The following is a 21,718-nucleotide window of genomic DNA, read 5'->3' as shown; positions in this document are numbered from 1 at the left end:
AAAAGGATTTACATTCCTTACCAGTTTCTAATGCTCCTCATGGGGGAGAGCACTTTTCTCACCCCTGAATGTAGGGGTGAGGTGGCAGCCACTGGTGAGAATCTACCCCCCCTTGCTCATAACATGTCACCCATGCCATCCTTGAAAAAATGTCAGTTCCGTCTTCCTTTCACTCCAATGACACCTCTATGAATCATGTCCCAGCTGACACTGTGCCTTTTCTGATCTCTCCATTTTAATAAAAGGGTTCAGAATCTCTTTTCACATATAAAGGAGCTATGTCCTGCCTTGGGGGATTAAATTTGAGAATACCTTGAACCACTGGCAAACCCATCTTTTAAAAAACAAAATCGTATTTACTATTTTGATCACAAACACAATACTGACTCATTGGAAATATAAAGAAAAAATAATGAGCCCACTTTATTCTAAACCCTCTTCAGTCTTTGATTTTCAAAAAGACATGGTACAAAGTATATTATAACCTACTTTTTAAAAAAATACTTTATTGTGTTAATCAGCCTGGTGTTGCTGAAGCAGAACACCTGAGATAGTCAACTTAAAAGATGAAAGGTTCATTTTGCTCACAGTTTTGGAGGTCTGTGGGTCAGTTAGTCCATTGCTTCTGGGCCAGAGGTGAGACTGGGCTTCAAGGGCAGAAGCACATGGTGGGAGCAACTGAGATGCAAAGAGAGAAAGAGTGAATAGACCAACGTCCTATAACCCTCTTTAACAACACATACTGAAAGACCTCAGATTTCCTGCAAGCTCTCCCCATAGCATGGTGGACAGGGGCCACACCCCTAACACACATGGGTCCTCAAGGACACTTAGTCCAACCATACAGCAGTAAATACTTGTCTAGCCCCTGGTTTAGCCATTTGCCCAACAAAAAGCAACAGAATGCAGTGAATCACATCCCACCTCTCGGCCTGCACACCTGCTCTTGGAGAGGATTAACAGGAAGGACTCTGACATGGGAAAGAACCAAAACAGTAGGATGAAGGTCACTCTGAGCTGTCTCCTTCCTCCCTGAGCCATGGGCAGCTGGAGTTTGAGAGCATAGAGCTGTCTTCCCCCATCCTTGTATTTATTTTTATTGAAAAGTGATTCAACGGATGACTCCCAGATCCCAAATGTATGAGCCCGAGAATCTGATTTATTACAGAGTTCAATCAGAGGCTTTCATCCTGCCCTTGTGGGACACAGTCACAAGACCCAAAGGGCTTTCTGCTGCTCAGTCAGGACCATTGACTGCTTCCAGAGTTTGAGAATAGAGATAAAGGTGGTTTGAGGGGAAAAGCTTTCTATTCATGAGCTACAAAAAGCCTGCTTTCCCCTAGGTAGTAAGTGATTGGGGGTGATATGGAAAAATGTTTTGTATAAATTTCATAAACACTCAGGAGTGAACTCATAAGAAATAGACAGTGGACTCATAGAGCAGGTCAGTCCAGGAATGGTAAGTGAAAACTGAATACCTATGCTCCAGGAGGACAGTAAATGCCTGGGCTCCTCCTGCCCTTGAGAACAGGTTTCTGTAGTGACAGCCTGGCTTGTGCCACCTGAGCACTCTCATAACACAGCTCTGTTTTCTTCCTTGCAGAATGAAGTGATCAGCCAGCAGCTGTGTGTCATCTTCACGCACTGTTACGGTCCCTACCCCATTCCCAAGCTCACAGAGATCAAGAGGAAGCAGACCTCACGCCTAGGTGAGTAGTGGCCACGATATATTACGCTATTGCTGTGGGATGTAGGGATGAAAAGGAAGCAAACACATGGGACAAATGTAGGGTGGGAACTTTGAAGGGCAAACGAGAGACAGAGGCAATGCCAGTCCCAAGAGATGAGCTCTCCTTTAGTAGGTGGCAAATCCTCATATTCTCGTTGGAGAATATAACAGAGGATGTGCATGAGGGGACTGTAGTGCCTCACCTGTGGGACCTTTTCCCTCATTCACTGACACTGGGGGACTGCTGAGGCTCCTAACCCATGAGTCCCATGAACAGGGGATTATGATAGATGGCCCATTGTCCATGTCAGCTGTGATGATTTTGAACTTGATACAGTCTAGACTAGAATCATCTAGGAAACTAATCTCAATGGGGAATTATCTAGATTAGGTTGCTCTGTTGAGATTGACTCCATGAGATTGTTAATGTAGGAAGACCCAAGCTAAAAGTTGATGGGGACCACTGCCTGGATTTGTATAAAAAGGAAAAATAGAGCTGAGCACATTCGTATGCCCTCATTCTCTCTGCTCTGTGGATGTGAACACCTTCTTCGAGTGCCTGCCACCTTGACTTTCTGCTGTGATGGGCCTGAAACTGTGAGCGAAACCCAACCCTTTCTCCCCTAAGTTCCCTCATCTGGGGTGTTTAATCAAATCAACAGGAAAGAAACTGAGACAGAGCAACTCCTTTCTATGAAGTCCCTTGTCTTCGCTGCAGAGGAATAAGCAGGAGAGTCCAGTGAGTCTGCATGTCCCTAGTGGAAGTCCTGCTTTAGGAAATGATGAAAGGTAGAGAACAGGGCCCACCTAAAAACCATGGGCAGGCGAGGGCTGGACAGGTGCCTCAGAGGTTAAGAATGGGTACTACTCTTCCCACGACCCAGGTTCAGTTCAGGTCCCATCTCAAGTGGCTTCTGACCAGCTATAACTACAGATCCAGAGAGATTCAAAACCTGTGGCCTCAATGGGCACACACACAGACACACACACACACACACACACACACACATATAGGTAATTAATTAAAAATCAAAATAAATCTTTTTAAATAAAAAAAAGCAGGGCAACCCAAGCAGTAGGGGATGAATACTCTGAAGTCCATAAAGATTGGTGATCACTTTACATGCTCCTTGGATACTTGCACTGAGCCAGCTCCAGCCACGAACCTTTCCTCCACCTCTCAGGAGCTCTCAGATGTCTCCAGAGGAAAGCATGGCCTATCCCATTCTTTGATTGCAGTCTGAAAACAGGGTGGAGCTGGGACTTGAAGACCAACCCTGTCATTGCTGTAATTCCTCACTGTGGAGGGCCAGTTCCTGAGATCCCCCAGAAAGGCTTCATTCAGAAGATCTGAATCTATTACAGGCAGGGCAAAATGGAAAAGACAGAAAAATGCCTGGTTGTCTTGATACTGGGAACCTGAGCCTGCTGTTTGCAGAAGCCCATCCCCTGACGTCCAGGGAGTAATAAAAAATTAACAATGAAGGATTGCTTTTCCTGTAAGAGTTGGGATCTTCTTTACTCCCTGTATTCTTTCCCTCTTAGTATGAAATGTTGGAGGAATGGAAGCATCTCAAATTTCTATCCTATAGCAAAACCATTCCTTTGCCATTATCAGTTGAAAGATTGAGTGCATGAAGCTGAGTCAAGGCATTGTCATTACTGTTACAAGTGACTACCCACATGGTGACTCGAAGCTGTCTGTAACTCCAGTTCTGGGATACCGGGTGCCTCTTCTGACCGACTTGGGCTCCTGCACACATGGTGAACACATATACACTCAGGCACACATGCATAAAATGAAACGAATATTTTTAAGAAGGCAGGGATCTTGACTAGGGAGACGTGGAAAAGGAACTCAGTCACAGTGGTCTTGTCAAGAGTGTGGACTCAGGTTAGAGAAATGGCTCAGCAGTTAAGAGGATGTACTGGTACTGCCCTACCTGAGAGCTTGAATTCTGTTCCCAGCACCCATATCAGGCAGCTCACAGCCACATACCCATTCATGTTACATGTATATGCCATTAAAAGTAATGCTGGCAGAGTTGAATGGTTCTTGAGTCGGGAGTGATGATTGAAATTAATAAACCAACACACAACACATGGGACCTTTTCGAGAGGCTCTAGTGGAAACTAGACGCCTTGCTTTATTCCAGGCTCCTTTTAAGCCAGAGCAAAAGCCCCTGAGGACAAATGAGTAAATTTACAAAAAAGTCAAGCAAGCAAAAGGTGTGCCCTAGACAAGGACACCCCACCTGTTGTCTCAAAGAAAGGTGAAACAGACTTGAAAATTCTTCACTGACTCCAAATGAAGGCCAGTCTTTCCACTAAGATCTAAATATCAAAGCAAGCTGGAAGACCAGCAGCTCCCAACAAAGTAATAAAACTAAATCTTAAAAAAAGGGGGGGGGGGTGTAGCTTCTCCAGAGAACAGTAGAGATCTGTCGAAAGGTTTATAAAAAGAGAGAAATGGATTGGGATTGTAGTTAGAGCCCACACAGCCTATCCCCACAAACACCAGTCATCAGAGACAGGAACTGAATCATTAAGTTGTGCTATATTCAGAGAACCCAGTGAGTTAACACACTAAAAACTTTTTCTCTCTTCTCCAGCCAACATCTTTATAGAAAGGGTGGAAAACAAAGATGATGAGACTTTCTGGAGCTCAGTCTTGCCCTCTATCAGATGGTCAAGTACAGCTCTGAGCCCTCTTTTGTTGCCTCGTTCTCTGGGTATTTGGGCTCAGGCTCTTCCTAGAACCACCTGAGCTGGAAATTTAACACAGAACCAGCAAGCCGTTATCAATTGCCCTGCCAAGCTGTTCATACCATATACATGCAGACTCCTTTCTGCACTGTGGAACACATGTGCCCCGTGGTATGGAATACAAATGTGTCCTACAGTACCCCGCCCCGTTGGGATGGGATCTGGCTTTAGGGAGGGTGGTGCCTGTGGTGAGTGAAGGCAAAGAGACCAACAGAAGCTCCAGAAATGTTTAGAAAGATGATGTAACCTGGAAAAGGGTGGTAACAGAATAAAGGAGAATGAGGGAGAAATGGCCAGGACTTTGGTCTGGATTTGGGACACTTCTCATAGGCATGAGAAACACTCAGCGCAGAGCATGAGGATGGGAGAATCACTTAAGTAAGTGAAGATGCTGTGGCTGCTCAATCTCAGACATTGGTGCTGCTCCCCAAGGAAGCAATGTGAAAGGCCATCCATGAATACTGCAGTTCTAGTCAGCTGGCATGCCAGTGACCTACCACAGGACCCTGGCAGTTAAGGCCACCTTGTTTTTGCTGGGTGGGGACTGACTAGGGTAAGGGCTAAGGAGTTGAGGCCTAGCAATACAGAAGTGCTGGACTGACTCCAAGGGCCACCCAGAAGGGCCTTGGGTCTGCATGGCTAAATTAAAGGCAATACCTAGGAGCCTATATTTGGTGAGTGAAGCCATAGAATCAGAATGCCTTAGTTTAGATCCTGGCTTGCACAGCTACCAAATCTGCTTGCCTCAGTTTCCTCTGCTGCATAATGGAAGAAATGTGAACCCCAAAACAAGACCTGCCATGTCATAAGTTAGACCCAGTTAATGCATATTAGCAACATTGTCTTTGCTATGAGAGGGAAAAACAGGGTGCTTAGACCGGCACCTTTAATCCCAGCATTCAAGAAGGCAGAGGCAGGCAGATCTCTGTTAGTTCAAGACTAGCCTGCTCCACAAAGTAGGGCAACCAAGGTTACACAGAGAAACCCTGTCTTGAAAAAGCAAAAACATAAAGAACAGGTCTGGCTCCTTTGTCACTGATGCTGAGAGAGAAAGACCTGGGGTCCTGTGCAAGGGCAGGCTTCCCTTCAACACCACTTCCACTAGGCAGAGGGACACTGAGCCTGAGAAGATGACATGGGGATGGGTGGGTTCCCTTCACAGTCATGCCTTTCATACCCTGAAGTATCTGAGCTCTGTCTGGAGGTGTATCTGATGTGGAAACAGATGTTTTGTTTTGTTTTGTTTTGTTTCTTTCTAACCTTTGTGAGTGTGAGAGTATAGGTGTGCAGGTTTTAGGCCCAGTGAGAGCCCAATATTGGGGAGATGCACTCGGAGGCTGGATTGATGCAAACTGCAAAAGGTTTAGTCAAGCCAGCTCCCAAAGGGGCTGCCCTGCATGCAAGCAAGAGACAGCCCTGAGGAACAAAGGCTTTGGGTTTTTATACGGAAAAACAGGATTGGGTAACAGGGTCTATAGGGAAGTTGACTTTTAAAATAATTGGTCTATTTTAGGCATCAAGATCGGTGGTCCTGGCCTGGCCATCTGGATCCTGAGCAACGCCTGGAATATCATGTTATGTGCTGCTTTGGCTGTAGCGAGGGGAGGGGGGAGCGATTAGCACATCCTGTGGTTTTTCTGAGAAGCGGGGCTATGTGACTCTGGTCACAAACCAGGGGCTATCTGGGTGGGAAACTGGGACCATCTGGGTTAGTTGCCAGGCAATGATATCTCACAATTGCAGGCCTGGTCATTCTTTTACAACAGGATGGGTCCGTGGGTCTGTCTCAACTTGCCCACTTTCTCATCTCCTCTCGTGTCCTTCTGCTTTCTGAAAAAGTACTAAGAGAACTTAGTTTGACATGGGGCCTAAAATTCAAAATGGAGTTTATGAGGCTAGTCTGGTCCTTTCACAGGTCACAGCACAGTCTCAACTGTAAGCTTTCACGACCTGCCTGTCTGAGATGGACTCTGCTACCATGTACACTGGTTTAGCTGGTTCACACAGATTCTCAGTCTCCACCACTCATCTCACCGTAGTAGTGCTGGGATCCCAGATGCTAGTGCTACCTACCACATCCCAACTTTTAAGTGGATTCTGGGGATCAGAGCCCAGGTCATCCCACATGCTCAGCAAATGCCGTTACCCCACTGAGCCATTTTGCCAACCCAAAGGCTGCTTCTAATGGCAGGTCAGCTTTGACATCTCCTGGAATGAGCCGGGTGGCAGTGATGCGTCTGTCCTCTACAGGTGCCCTCTACAGTCTGAACCGTGGGCCACCCATGTGAAATGAATAGATCACTATGCTTCCCTGTCTCCTGTACTTTGCCAGAGGAACCCTTCCTTCACTAACACACTCTCCCTCTCTCTGTTCTAGATCCTCATTTTCTTAACAATAAAGAAATGTCTGATGTGACCTTTCTGGTAGAGGGAAGACCCTTCTATGCTCACAAAGTGCTGTTGTTTACAGCCTCTCCCAGGTATGTACCCTTGGCTTTGCCTGCGGCTAGAGTGTGTCTGTGACTCTCCCTATTACTGCTCTTTTTCTTTTTGGAGACGAAATCTCATAACTCAGAATGTCCTGGAATTCACTGTGGAGCAAGGTTGACCTTGAATTTCTGATCCTCCTACCTTCACATCCTGAGTAGTGGGGTTACAGTCATGCACGACTGTGCCCAGTTCCTTTGGTACTGGGGATTGCACCCAAGGCCTCATGAATGCCAGGTACCACTGTACCAATTTACTACAACCCTGGCTGTTATTGCTGCTTTTTTAAGTTCATTGTTTTATAGTATTGTTATTGAGATAGCAGAACATCTCAAAATCAAAGCTTTCAGAGTACAGGGTGCCTCTTATATGCAACCTAGGCCCCCTCAAGGGCAGTTGACAACTTGAGACTCCTACAGCGCAGCCTGGAGAGGCCCATTCTTTCTCCAGTGTTAGGAAACAGATTTTCTCTAAGCCTTCAAAATATGAGGGCTCTGACCTTCCTTTCCCCTACTGGTACAGTTAACAAGTGAGACCACCATGCAGAAAAAACATGCAGCACAGTGGGAGAGTGCCATATGAAGCCCTGAGTTCTATCCCCAAGGGAAGGGAGGAAGGGAAGTGGCATCCTCCCTCCTAGTTAATGCCATCTCTATGACAGTGCATCTGGATCATGTACATGGAGCAGAGGGCCTGGCTGAGGAGAGGCCTGTGCTCCCTCAGAGGCACAGAGACAGGCTGACATGAGGAGAGCAGAGGTTTTCCAAGTAGGGTCAGGATCCTGGTGATACAGATACAGGAGTCCCTCTTGGAATCTTCTGGGAGAATGGTGACTCATAAACATCTGTCCCTTGTGTACCCCCAAAATGAACAAACTCCAGATATCTGCTTTGGAGCCACAAGAAAAATGAACTTTCCATGTGGGTTTTTGGTTGGTACCACCAGACAAATAATTCCACAGTGTGCCAGTGTCCAATTCTTAGTTTTTCTTCAAGGTAACAGTGGCCCTGGAGGTTTCAGCCCTGGGGTAAGCTACAGAAGGGGAAACACAGACTCCCTGTTTTTTTCTGCCACTCTTTTTCAAACCTGTCGTGATCATGAAGGGAAAAGTGTTTAAAGAAAGTAAGAGTCACCTTGGCTTATTCTCTGCATGAGTCTCTAAGTCAGTGTGTCCCGCTAATAGGGTCCCTATAGTCCAGAAGCTTTGCCTCTGAATGCCAAGACCTGTGATTACCCATGGGGAGCCACTCCCTAAGTCAGCAAGTATACCAGCTGGTTTTGTGTATCAATTTAACACAAGCTAGAGTCATCAGAGAGGAAGGAGCCTCAGCCAATGAAATGCCTCCATGAAATTCAGCTATAAGGCATTTTCTCAATTAGTGATTGATGAGGAAGGGCCCAGGCCATAGTGGGTGGTGCCACCCCTGGGTTCTATGAGAAAGCAGGCTGAGCAAGCCAGTAAGCAGCACCCATCCATGGCCTCTACATCAGCTTCTTCCTCCAGGACCCTGCCCTGTTTGAGTTCCTGTCCTGACTTCCTTTGGTAATGAACAGCAATGCTAAAGTATAAGCTGAATAAACCCTCTCCTCCCCATCTTGCTTTGTGATCATGGTATTTTCATCACAGCAATAGAAGCCCTAAGACAGCAAGCATGATTTAAATGCCCTCGAGGCTTCATGTTTCACAAAGACAGAAACTCCTGTCTCCTGGAGCAAAGCTTGAACAACCAAAAGGTTGGGCACCAGACAAGAGGGAAGCCAGGGCAGGTGCTCAGAATAGACAGACACCTTGCAGAGGCTAACCCAGGTTGGTGGGAGAAAGTGATGAGGTCTTAAAGATCGTCCATTCCTTCCAGTGGCCAGTTTGGAAAAGAACATGAGTTCCAAGCATGGTCTATCACTTTGAATAAAGACACTAACAGCTATAATCCAACTGTGTTTTAGAGCAGGAACCAGAGATTCATGTCACGAGGAGAGTTGATCTGAGGCGAGCTGCAAGGGCATGGATGAGTCTTTTGATCTCTTTATGTGTTATTCAGGTTCAAGGCCCTCCTCTCCAGCAAGCCAACAAATGACAACACCTGCATAGAGATCGGCTATGTGAAGTATCCCATCTTCCAGGTGAGCCTGGGGTAGCCTTCAGCCCTCAGCTGCCCCAACACCTGCATACCCCTGACAGAGCTGCCAGCATCTACACTCACTTACTCCGTTTCTCCTTCTCCATCTCCATCACTGAAGCCCAGTGCCTGCTGCCAATAACCTTGGGTTGTGGTAAGCGGACCCAACGGTAAGGGACATACTGTCCCAAAGACTCAGAAATCTAGAGGGATTTATGAGTCAGCTACAATATACCATGGGGTGTCTGCAAAAGAGGACACACTTTTCAGAGCCATGTAGTGTAACAGCTCAGACCCAGGATATCGGGGCAGGTTTAGGAATGGCAAATCAAAGGCTAAGCCAAAGCTGGGGGACTCAGAATGAAGCTTTGGGCTCAAGAAGGAAGCCAGAGCATTCCAGACAAAGAGAAGAACACATGTAAAGGATTTAAATGATGTGCTCATCCCAGTCATATTAGAAAGAGCAGGAACTGTGCCCAGCCTGTCTGGTGGCATAACTCAAGGACTCAATTTTGTGGTGGTCTTTCTAAGTAAAACTCATACCAAAATGCTGGCAACTCCTTGGGAGCTTTGGAAATGACCCCTGGATGTACAGGCTGTACATCAGATCCATGATATCAGAATGTATGGGCAGGTCCCAATCTTGGGCACACTGAAGCCTCCTCGTCCTCTTCTGCCATCACGCAGCCAGGCACTCTATCTTACAGCAACTTCTGAACATTAGCACCTATCCAAATGCCCTGGAGATATTTATTATAATTGTCCAAATGCAGAAAACACATTAGATGTGAGCTCCTAGGGCCCGCCCCTACAGCCCGGCTTTCAGACATGAGAATTCACACTTCTGTAAAGAGCCCCTGATGCTGCTGGGCTATATAAGAGAGGCTATAAGAGAGGCTCAGACACAGGAAACACGTTATGTCAGCTTCCAAACCTGAAAGCTAATGTGTCGCTGTGTCCTTTTCTTCCAACTTCCCTGCAAAGAGCTCTTGGAAGGGTGTGGCCTGAGTTCCCATAGCTGCTCCCTAGGAGAGCAGAGATTAAAACTAAACCCAGACCCATTATTTTCTCTCATCCTTGAGCACATGAGTCTGCTCTGAAGTCACCTAACCCTACAGGAAGAATCATATGACATGTTAGAGTGGGATCATGAGCTGAAGACAGGAAACAGCACGCATGAGCACGTGTGTGCACACACACATACCAAGAAGTATATAGCCCTCACTGGCAAGGCTCCACTACTAAGAGCCTGGCTCAAATAGGCACTCAGTAAATGTTTGCCCAGTGGACTTGTTGTCAGAGTCCTGCGTGGGAAAGGCTAATCTCAGAGGTATCCCCAGGCCTGTAATTGCTTCCGATGGGGGAAGGTTTGCTAGCCACATTAGCTTCAAGCTCCTGTAATGGGAAAGGAAGATTTATCAGGCCCTGGGGACTTGTCTGTATCCCTGCCCAATCCCCATAAAGCCTCATTTGTGGCTTGAAATAGTCCAAGAAAGGCTGACTTCAACCCCTCCCCAAAAAAAGGCTCCCAGAAGCCTGTGTGCTTTACATGCTTTTGGCATGTAAATTTTGGCAGAAGTTTTAGTAATCGATACTGCACTGTGTTTCCTCCCTCAAGACTGTTCAACATCACATGTGTGTAAGAGCAAGACCCACTGAGGCCACAACTGGAGCTAGATCTCTATCAAGCTGCAAAGGTCCCCGCCTCATCTAAGTTGGCAGCCGCCAAGAAAAACAGTTCCATGTGCAGGCCATTCAGCCTCATAAGTGTTTGTTGCACCCACTTAGAGAAAATGCTTGCACTGGCAGAGTCTGGAAGGGAGCTGAGAAGGCCCAATTTAAGTTCCATTAGCCCAGGATCTTGCTCCACTAATGCAGCAATTTCAGCCCGTGGCTCAGCCTTGAATAAATGAGACAATGCATTTGACTGGCAGGAAAGTGCTTTGGAAATGGAGACCCCATGTTGGGGGTGGTAGACATTACAGTGGTACTTCTTATTATTATTGCTTTGGCCTTTATAACAAAGGTGCTAGAAGAATCAATTGATTTTAATAAAGCCAATAAAACAGTGTTGGCTGACAGTATTTCACAATTATAAACCCTTCTCCTACAGGTGGGATGGGGAGGAGAACAACACAGGGTTATTTCCCAAGGCCTAGACAATGTCACCACCTCTCTAGCAATCAGGTGGACACAGAAACCCCAAGTCAGTATAAGAGAGGCTCAGACACAGGAGACACGTTATGTCTAAGATGTTCATATGAGGAGGGCATGGTGACATGTGCCTGCAGTCACAACACTTGGAAGACTGAGGCAGGGAGATTGCTGTGAGTTATAAGCCAGCCTGAGATACAAAATGAGACCCTGTATCCAAATATTAATAATAATAAAAAATAAAGTGTCTATGTGACAGGTACCATGCTAGACACAGGAAGACAGTCATGAGTGAGAAGCCTGTACTCTCAGACAACTGTAAAGAAGAGCCACACACTTCAGTTGTGGACAAGATGCTGCCAGAAACAACGTTCTGTGGAAAGGAAAACCAAATTTCTTAGTGACCACTGAGCTGGATGCAAAAGACGCCAGCTTCCAATGGTGAAAAAAGAGCACATCTCAGCTGAAGGAGCTAGGTTCTGATACAGGCAACGGGGAGAGAGCGGACAGTGCATAAACAGACAGACAGCATGCTGGTTGTAGTGATAACCACTTGGAATCCCAGCACTCAGGATGTGGAGGCAAGGGGAACATGATTTAGAGGCCAGCCTGGGCTATATAGCAAGTTGTTTATTATATAGTAAGACCTGTCTCAAAACAAGCAAACAAACAAACAAACAACAAACAAATTTTACTAGGGATCTGCTTTAATGAAATGTGTGAGCTGGATAATTCCACAGTGTTTCTTGGCTAGCAGCTCTGGGGACAGAGCTATCTGCTAACTGGTGTTTTATTTATTTTGCATGTGCAACATGGGCACACATGTATGAATATACCGTGGCATGTTTGAAAATAAAACTTGGCAGAATTCTATTATGGTGGTGGTTGTACCACAGTGTGATCCCAACATGGGATGTGACCAGTCTGCACCTGTGGATTCAGGCAGGGATAGCCAGGCCTATGGAAGGCAGTTGAAAGTGGAGAGATGGAGGCAAACTGGACTACAACTGCACCATGTGCAAAGGAGCACTTGTCAACATGTGAGGCAGGTACGGTAAGTTAGATGCATCCGCAGTATTCAATCAGGCCTAAGCACTCAATTGCAAAGCTCTATAATTTGGGGCAGAACTCACACATTGGAAGTCAAATGGCAAGGGACAGCCTTGCTTGAGCCATTCACAGAACTATCAGTGACTATCAAAACCCTGGACCCGCCAGGCATGGCAGTGCTCGCCTTTAATCCCAGCACGAAGGGAGGCAGAGGCAGGTGGATCACTATGAATGCAAGGCCAGCCTGGTCTATAAAGCAAGTTCAAGACAACCAAGGCTACACAGAGAAACCCTGTCTAAAAATAATAATAATAAAATAAAATAAATAAGCAAACAAAAACACCTGTACCCATCAAGACTTCCTCTTGAGTTTTGTCAACTTGTTATAAGGAACTTGTTGTCCAGAGCGGCCCTCTGGGACTTCAGGGGGTTTTATGTCAGGCTTTCTTGGGTGTCGCCTGCACAGTTTGACTGGATAAGAAGTAGGCTGGCACCCCTTGGTTATCATCCCCAGGTACCACCTGTCCTGAGGAGCCAAGCTCAGGTTGTTTCATTTGGCCCTGTGCATAGATATGGAAACTATAGGGTCATTTCAGGGTGTCATCAGGGAAGCCTGTCCAAACTTCTCCCATCAGGTAGAGTGATGTTCTAGAATGGTGTGATGGCTTTCAAAGGAACTAGGAACCGCTGAGACTTTACTCACTGTCTTCTTCCTTCCAGCTAGTCATGCAGTATCTATACTATGGTGGTCCAGAGTCACTGCTCATTAAAAATAATGAGATCATGGAGGTAAGGAGACCATTGTGGTATTGGCTGCCCCAGCTTCCCCTCTCTCTGGCTTCAGGTTGGTGGCCCTCCCTGGCTCCATGATCCTTCCAAGCAAGGTGGCTTCTTTGGGAGGGCCTCCCCTTGGAGACTGGCTGCACCAGGAGCACTTGGTGGAAACCAGTCTTAACTGGTTTGTGAGGGGCAAGTTCACAGAGGGAGTTGGGGGAACCACCTGCACTGGCACACTAGAACCTCTCCATCACAGGAAGTATCCTAGATGTCTTCCTTCCCCTTATGGTTGCTGAGAAAATTACAACCATGAGAAGCATGGCTCTCATCTCTACCTTACCATTGGGACCCAGAAGCTGAAAGCTGGGAGCCATACCTAACCCAAACTTGGGGTTCTCCACCACCGCCGTCCTCTTCCATCCTGGGCTGCTACTCCCACTGCATCTGATTCCCCATTCTATCCCCCTATCCAAAGCCAGAACTGGGCATGGTGGCACACAGCCTGAATCCCAGTACTCAGAGCGCAAAGGCAGGTGGATCTCTCTGAGTTAAAGGTCACCCTGGTCTACATAGGGAGTGCCAGGATAACCAGGGTACATAATGAGATCCTACTTTTAAAAATAATTAACTAGTTAAATTGGAAAAAAAAAAAAAAGCCCTTCAGCCCAAACTCTGGGTCACATCAGGGCTCTGCCATGTTTGCTCTGTGTGGCCTTGGGCAATTTACCTGACCTCTCTTGGAAAATGGCCATTCTCTAGGTGTAAGAGAATTTTACAAATATCTGTTTTAGAAGATTCTTAGCCACCTTTGGCCACGGAGAATGCTGTAGGGCTCTGCAGTCACTAAGTACCCTGTTTGTCTTGTCTCCTTCCTCTAACCCCCAACACAAGAAAATCCTGTCTCTCTAGACCCCTCCTCCCATCCTGTATTTCACAACAGGACCTTTTGTAAACGTTTTAAATTTTTCTTTCTGCACTTACTAGTTTGTTAAAGAGACCATGATAAAGGGGCTGAATGAACAGGCAATGGAAGGTCCACACAGTAAGCTCTGGACTCCAAGCTCTGTGGAGTTGGGGTGTACAGCTTCCCAAGACAGAGACTTGTTCACCAGCCAGCATCCTGTGGAGCCGATTCAGGGAGAGGTTTTATGGCAGTGAATGATTCGCTTTTAAGACATAGCTGGCCATGATGGCTCATCCCTGTAATTCCAGAACCTAGGAAGGATCTGAGGCCTACCTGGAATTGCTAGCAAGCTCCAGGACAGCCAGAGCTACATAGTAAGACAGGTGTCTCAAAAAAAAAAAAAAAACCAAAATCATAAGAAAGCCCATGATAAACCCTGCTTTCCTTCCTTCCCCCACTTGGGGAAGTATATCTCCCTGTCTCCAGAGCCTTCATTTTCAGACATTTTCGAGAGCTTCCCATGGTCCAGAGCTGACCTCGGGCTGGGTGTGGCAATGATCTAATGGGATGAAGATGATGGCCTCCTGGAGGAAGTGGCTGTAAAATAGCATCTAGATAGGAAGTATCGTAAGGAAGAGTGGTAAAGGGGGGTCCCTGAGGTGGAGTGGCAAAGAAAGCCCATCTGAGGAGTGACATTGGAGTGGAGACCCGGAGAACACAGGAGGGTGGGAGGAGCCACAGTGATACCCACCTTGCCAATAGGTGCCCAATTCCCTCTTCCTTGCTAGATGTGATTTGGGTCTTTGGGGTTGACCTGCCATAACAGGTGTGTCCGTGATTCACTTCACCGCACACTCTGCCCCACAGTAAGCTTCCACAACTAGGACCCGCCCCCCTGGTCTCACCCTATGCCTGCAGTATACTCCAGCAAGTCCTGATCCTCAGCCATGCACCCTGTGGGGTGTGGCTGTATTACTTCCTTTTCTATTGCTGTGACAAAAGACTATGACTAAAGCAACTTGAAGGCAAGATGGTTTATTTGGGCTTGCAGTTCCAGAGGATAAGAGTTCATGATGGTGAAGTGGATGTAAAGTAGGCATGGCAGCTGGAACAGCAGCTGAGAGCTTACATCCTGAACCCGAAAGCAAAAAGCAGAGAGAGACGACTGGGAGTAGGGAAAGGCCTCAAAGCCTGCCTCCTGCGACGTACATCTCTCAACACAGCTTCACCTCCTACTCTGTCCCCGAAACAGTGCCACCAACTGGGGAATGTCTGGGACTATGGGAGACATTTCTTATTCAAACTGTCACAGTGGCTCACTCCTATAGTCCTGCTGGACCTTCTCCTTCCCCTCTCTGCCCCTAACAGGCTCTTTTTATGGGTTCTAGCTTCTGTCTGCCGCTAAATTTTTCCAACTGGAGGCTCTGCAGCGGCATTGCGAGATTATCTGTGCAAAAAGCATCAATACTGACAACTGTGTGGATATCTACAGCCACGCCAAGGTAGGCCTCCCCTTGACACCAAAGCTGAGGTTCTGTTCCCAAGACTCTCCTGTGTTGTATTGCTTAGGATTAAACTCTGGACCTCAGCACACTTCAGCCAGTTGCTTATGCCCCTGACCTGTGTTCTCAGCCTTCTTTAAACACTGGAAGGTAAGCCAGGCAACAGTGTTCTCCAAGAGGTAGAGTTATTCACACTACTGTCACAAGAATCATGTCACCAACTCTGGTTCCGTGGGCCTGGACTGGGCTCTCAATTCTGCTTCCCTAATCAGGTTCTGACTAATGTCTCTGCTATCAAATGATCTTGAATAGATGGTTTTAGAATGGTGGGTCTCAAAATGTGGGCTCCAATCCAGCAACAATAGCAAGGTGGTTAGGAAGTCATACCCCAGATCTGGCAAACCTGAAACTCGGGGCGGGGGGGGGGGGTGCTCCTGATTCCAGTGCAAGTTCAAGTGTGCACTAATTATTTTTCTATTGCTGTGATAAAATACCACAATCAAGGCAACTTATAGAAAGAAGGGCAAATTTGGAATTTCAGTTCTAACCTGATAAGAGTCTGTCATGGTGGGGAGACCTAACAGCAAGAGGCAGGCATGATGACAGGAGCAGAAAGCTGAAAGCTCACATCTTCAGATGGCAAGCAAGAAGCAAAGAAAATTAATTTGAATTGGTATGAGGTTTTTAATCTCAAAGCCCACCCTCGTATCATACTTCTTTCAGCAAAGCTACACCATCTAAACCTGCCCAAACAGCGCCACCAACTGAAGTGCAAGTGTTTAAATGCCCAAACTATAGGGACACTTTTCATGCAAACTATCACTCTCCTTCCTGTCTCTGAGGGATACACTCATGCTCACACAGTCACATTCACACACACATACACTCACACAGTCACACTTACTCGCACATACTCACACACATTACACCGAAATCTGGTTCCTAAGGATCTAAACATTGTGTGTGTGTGTGTGTGTGTGTGTGTGTGTGTGTCTTTTTGAGAGAAAGTCACTATCTAGCTGGCTTTGAACTCTCCATTCTTCTTCTTTGACCCTGAGGGCTAAATTATTTTTTTCCTGTACCCCAGCTAAGCAGTATTTGTTTTCGCCTTAAATGCCTTGCATAATGGCACCATCCAGAGAGACCTTCTGTGCTCAGGAAGAGAGACAGTGTCTTTCTCCTCTTCTCCCTTAATCATGGTCATTTGAGTTTCTCCAGAAACCTGACCTCCACAGGTAGATTTTCTGTGGCTTTTCACCTTGGCTGAGTCCTGTCCCAGTCTCCTAAGGCTCCTTAGCAGGTACTGTCAGCAGCACATGCCATGAGTTAGTAACGAAAAGTGATGCCATGTGAGTCCTGGCAGAGAATACAGGCTAAGTATTCCTGTGACAGGGGAGCAGCTGCTTCCACAATATACACTAGTGGCTAGGGCCTCTGCTTTGACAGACATCAGCTTCCACCTCCAAGATCCCATCCTGGAGTGGTTCCAATATCAACATCTGCCATTTGTGATATTTGCATGAGGAGGAGGGCAGGGACAGCTGCCTCCTGCCCTGTGTGTGTACTACTTCCCTGAGCTATGGACAATACAGGTCTCAACAGATGATCTTCAGCCAATGGGATTCTTGTACTGATAGCTTGTGCTGCAGATTGCTCTAGTACAATAAGAAATGCAGAAGCAGAGATGCAGAGGTTGCTTAGAGCCATAGGGAATACAGACATTAGATGCTAACAGCCAAGCTCCAAATGTTAGCAAGGGCCTCCCCAGCATCACGTATATGCATCAGGGAAGCACTTGAGACAATTATGGGATTTAGACAGATGAGAAAGACAGCCCATCCATGCAGGGGTTTGCATCTCTTCTTCCTAGAAGCTGTCCCAGCTGCTCAGTCTTGAGCCTCTGATGGTCCTTTCAGGTTGTCTCTGTATTTGAAAGAGGACAAGCTGATTCATCAAATACAGTCAAGCCCAGTCCCCTACCAGTATTGTGATGGAGAAAACAAGTATCTGGGAACCACAGGAGTCCTTCTCTGGTGTTTATTGAACCGCCTGTCCATTACTAGGACCATACTCATCAGAATGTTCTAAAGAAATCTGCAAGACATTTTAGGCCTAGTGGCTCACATGTATAATTCCAATACACTGAAGGCAGAGGAAGGAGGATCAGGAGTTCAAGACAATTTTTGGCTACATAGAAAGTTTGAGTTCAGCCAAGTATATTAGACCCCCATCTTAGAAAAGAAAAGAACTTAGTAAGACATGATCTCTGCATTTGAAAAATACAAAAGAAGATAAGGATAAGCAAACATGTTCTGTAAAGGGGCAAATAATTATTTTCAGCTTTACAGGCCAGGCTATTGCAATCTTCAGGGTAGGTTGGTGTTTTTTTAGTGTTTTATTTTGTATGTCCCTACTTGATTCTACCTCTATTGTAGAAGCAACCATACATAAGTAGAAAACAAATAGCACAGCTGTGTTCTAATAAAACTTCATTTATAAAACAAATTGTGGGCCAAATTTAGCCCAGGGGACTGTAGTCTAGATGAGAGATGAGAGCATCAGTCCCAATGGGTTTGTAATTGATTGCGTAGAGATGATAAGCATGTGCTAATATATAGTTATCATTCAGTTAATATTAGCAGATACAATAAATATAAATATTACTTTCCACTTACACTAACTTGTGTACACTAACTCATCTACAAAGAAAGCTCCAAAGGCCACTCTGAGCCTTAGTTTCCCTACCTGTAGAATGAGGCCCCATACTCCGACACCCAAGAACAGAACTCACATTGAGGCCTAGCAGCTCCCAGCTGAAGAATTCTGTGCCTCTGTGTGAAAAATATATGTGACTCTCTGACGCTGCTTCGACTGTTCAGACTCCGTGAAGACCTTAGAGTCCCCATTTACAGCTACATCCTAAACAGTAGCCCTAGGCTACCTTACCCATTCTGAAGTTAGGACTAAACAGTAGTCCTAGGCTACCTCACCCATTCTGAAGTTAGGACTAAACAGTAGTCCTAGGCTACCTCACCCATTCTGAAGTTAGGAAATTGAAATTCAGAAAAGCAACTGGACTTGCACAAGGCAAGAAGGAACTTCAGCCCTTTAGTGGGAGCCACAAAGCCACAGCCTAGGGATAGGAAGAAGGGATTGATGAAGCATCACGCTGAGGAAGCTGAGTGGGTGTTCACTATCATTATTGCAGTAATCATCTGCTTCCTTTCCCTTCCACACAGTTCCTTGGGGTCACAGAGCTCTCAGCATACTGTGAAGGCTACTTTCTTAAAAACATGATGGTTCTCATCGAAAATGAAGCATTCAAGCAGCTCCTCTATGACAAAAATGGTGAAGGGACGGGTCAGGATGTTCTTCAGGACTTACAGAGGACGTTAGCCATTAGGATTCAATCTATCCACCTGTCATCCTCCAAGGGTTCTGTGGTCTGAAATACCCATGCAGCAAATGCTTCCCAGGAGCAAGGTTTCCAGTTCCCTCCTGTGTTGGCTCTACAAAAACACACAAATTGTTCCTGGTGTCTGTTTCTGCTGGGCCAAGGAGCTCTCCCCACTGCCTCAGCCACTCTCCGGCTAGTGAACTTGGCCTCCGTGTCCTCCTGAGTGAAGAACCTTCCATGGGTCTACAGATTAGATTGTAGCAGGGTCCAGAACCTGCAGGCCAACTTACAGCAGCCAAGCCACCTCCAGTCAGAAGTGCCCAGGAGCCATGGACCCCTGCTGCCAAGAACCACAGTCTAACAGATGGACCAACACTTAAAGGTCCCTCTGCTTCCTGTTTGACCGATGAAAACCCAACAGTATGATCTTGAAAAGCATCACATCACACAGGAGTGACTCTGGAGGTTGTGCTTGCTCTGGCTTCAGTCATGGTGGCTAGTTGTTGATGCTGTTGCTCAGCAGGAGGAAATCACATGGCCAGTTTTTAGTGGTGGGAACTTTTTAAAACTGTTCATGTATAGTAAACACAGAGCACTCTCGTAGTTTCAAATATATTTCTAAAAGCTTAACAGTTCATTTTCAACTGAATTGTGTTTAGGGAATCTGTGTTTGGGGTTCTTTTCTTCTTTTTTTAGACAGTAAGTTGCAGGTCCATGCTGTATAACTTGCATCCAACAAATTCCTGCTGATACTATACAAGGTCACATATTCCTGCCTTAGTAATTCGATCATGGTTACACAAAAGAGGTGCACTGCCAAATATCTCTAATTATCTTGAATCCAATAGTTGACAATAACCTGCATGCGGATTGTGGTTTTGGGGTGAGAATAGGGCACCCCCACATAACAAAACATGCATTTGCACGGACCCAATTATACAACATCATGCTAGTACTTTGTTTTCTTTTGCCAAAGTAAAAGTAAAACATGTTCCCTCGCTTTGTCCATGTGGAGAAACAAATATATCTGTTTCTTTTCCTGATTATGAATGGCTCTGGGAACACTTTTGCAGAAATATCTTCATTTCTGATACTGAATGGGGTGGGGGAGCACGTCAGAGAATTATTATTAATCTCAGAGTTTTATCTGTATTCTCAGAAGATGTTCATAGTTTGTTACTAGCCAAGAATATGACTATGTTAGATTATTTTTAAAGATTAAAAGTGTATGATAGATAGGCTTGACACTTTCTGGATTCTGAGAATGTACAGTCTACAATTATCTATAATGAAAGTTTATATTGACAGGGTTATGTTTACCCTGCCATATAATATATATACATGTATATATATATACATACATGTATATATATACATATATACGTGTGTGTGTGTGTGTGCGCGCAAAAGAGATTGGTAAAGTGCCACAATACTCCGAATAATTCTTGAGTTGAAGCCTTTTTTGTTTTCTCACTCTTTATTTTGAATCCTAGATGCATTATGGTAAAAGCTAGAAGAGTGGCCTTTATCTTTCAGGATGGCCAAGGTTTGTTGATAAATCTGTTTCCTAGCATGCTTTTAGGAAGTTGCACCAAATTCTAGAGTCTAAAGGAATTTGTATCCTTCATCTGTTGTCTTACTCAATGAACGCCTGTCAAGGACCCATGTCAAGTCTTGTTTCATGGGTGTGGTGTGCAAGGTACCCAGTTTGAGTCTGTCTGCAACATCAGCCCCTTTGTGAAGCACGTCTCTGGAGACTCTCTTTCTCTCTGCAAGCCTACCCAGCCCTACCATCAAATGAGGAAGGGAACAACTGCTTGAGGTGACAACCAAGTCACAGACCAACAAGGGTGGCTGACACACTGTCACTTGTCTCCAGGGATGCTGCTCTTGGACACAGCTGGATTCTCTGTGAATGTCTAATGCTCTCTGGACCTCCAGATGTTGTTCTGTACATTGGTAACTACCCAGGCTTCTGTTGCAGTTTGATGTGCTTTCTCTGTTATTAAAATATATATATATATATTTTCCCATAGTTTGCATCCTCTGTGTGATATACAGGAGTGCTTCTTCCCTGGCTCAAGCCTGGGGTCTTCCATCAGTGAAGAGACTGAAATGTAGCTGTGCAGAAAATATAGAGGATAGGGATGGTACAGAGAGGACAGGGATGATAGGGTGCCTGTTAATGGCAGCAGGAGAGGTGGGAGGGTCTGTACACACCTCTGAGTGATTCTCCAGGTCCCCTTTTCATCAGGCAAGTTAGCCATAGGTATATCCACCTTAGCCACTACAGTGATACCTCTTGTCTACTATGGAGACCTTGCCTGTGGGACCCAAGTTCTGGCTGTTCTCAGTGTACTGGGATGACATTTTTGGGGAATGGGGATTAAAAAAAAAACAAAAAGCAAGTCTCAGTCTATCAGGATGGCTCAGTGGCTGGCCCAGGGTGGTGGTACATGCCTTTAATTTCCAGCACTTGGGAAACAGAGGGAGGTGGGTCTCTGTGAATTTGAGGCCAGCCTAGTCTACATAATGAATTCTAGGATATCTGAAACTACATCATAGAGAGACCTATCTTTTTAAAAAAATGGCTCAGTAGTTGAATGTACTTACTGTGCAAGCCTAGAGACCTAAGTTTGGTATCTGGAACTCGTGTAAAGGTAGGAGAGAACAGACTCCACAAAGTTGTTCTCTGCCCTCCACACAAGTTTGAGAACACTGCATTTCACACTGTATGCATGTACCACACACACACACACAGAGAGAGAGAGAGAGAGAGAGAGAGAGAGAGAGAGAGAGAGAGAGAGAGAGAATTAAGAGAGAATTAAATTTAAA

At 45.8% G+C, this 21,718-nt stretch overlaps 1 protein-coding gene across 5 annotated transcripts in view; it reads left to right on the top strand.

Annotated features, from left to right (window-relative positions):
* Positions 1 to 20,908, top strand: part of Abtb3 (ankyrin repeat and BTB domain containing 3) — a 264,586-nt gene extending 243,678 nt beyond the window's left edge. For all 5 annotated transcript variants that reach the window (XM_060377817.1, XM_060377816.1, XM_021657006.2 and 2 more), the window contains 6 exons: positions 1,604 to 1,709; positions 6,873 to 6,975; positions 9,022 to 9,103; positions 13,024 to 13,092; positions 15,373 to 15,486; positions 18,726 to 20,908. In XM_060377817.1, the coding sequence (XP_060233800.1) occupies positions 1,604 to 1,709; positions 6,873 to 6,975; positions 9,022 to 9,103; positions 13,024 to 13,092; positions 15,373 to 15,486; positions 18,726 to 18,935 (684 nt within the window). In that variant the 3' untranslated portion in view covers positions 18,936 to 20,908. The remainder of the gene's footprint in view (positions 1 to 1,603; positions 1,710 to 6,872; positions 6,976 to 9,021; positions 9,104 to 13,023; positions 13,093 to 15,372; positions 15,487 to 18,725) is intronic.
* Positions 20,909 to 21,718: the final 810 nt, after the last annotated feature.

Source organism: Meriones unguiculatus, chromosome 2, assembly GCF_030254825.1.
Source record: "Meriones unguiculatus strain TT.TT164.6M chromosome 2, Bangor_MerUng_6.1, whole genome shotgun sequence".
In the NCBI taxonomy this organism is placed as follows: Eukaryota; Metazoa; Chordata; class Mammalia; order Rodentia; family Muridae; genus Meriones; species Meriones unguiculatus.
The sequence above is the reverse complement of the archived record's forward strand: the minus strand, read 5'-3'. Positions and strand labels throughout refer to the sequence as shown.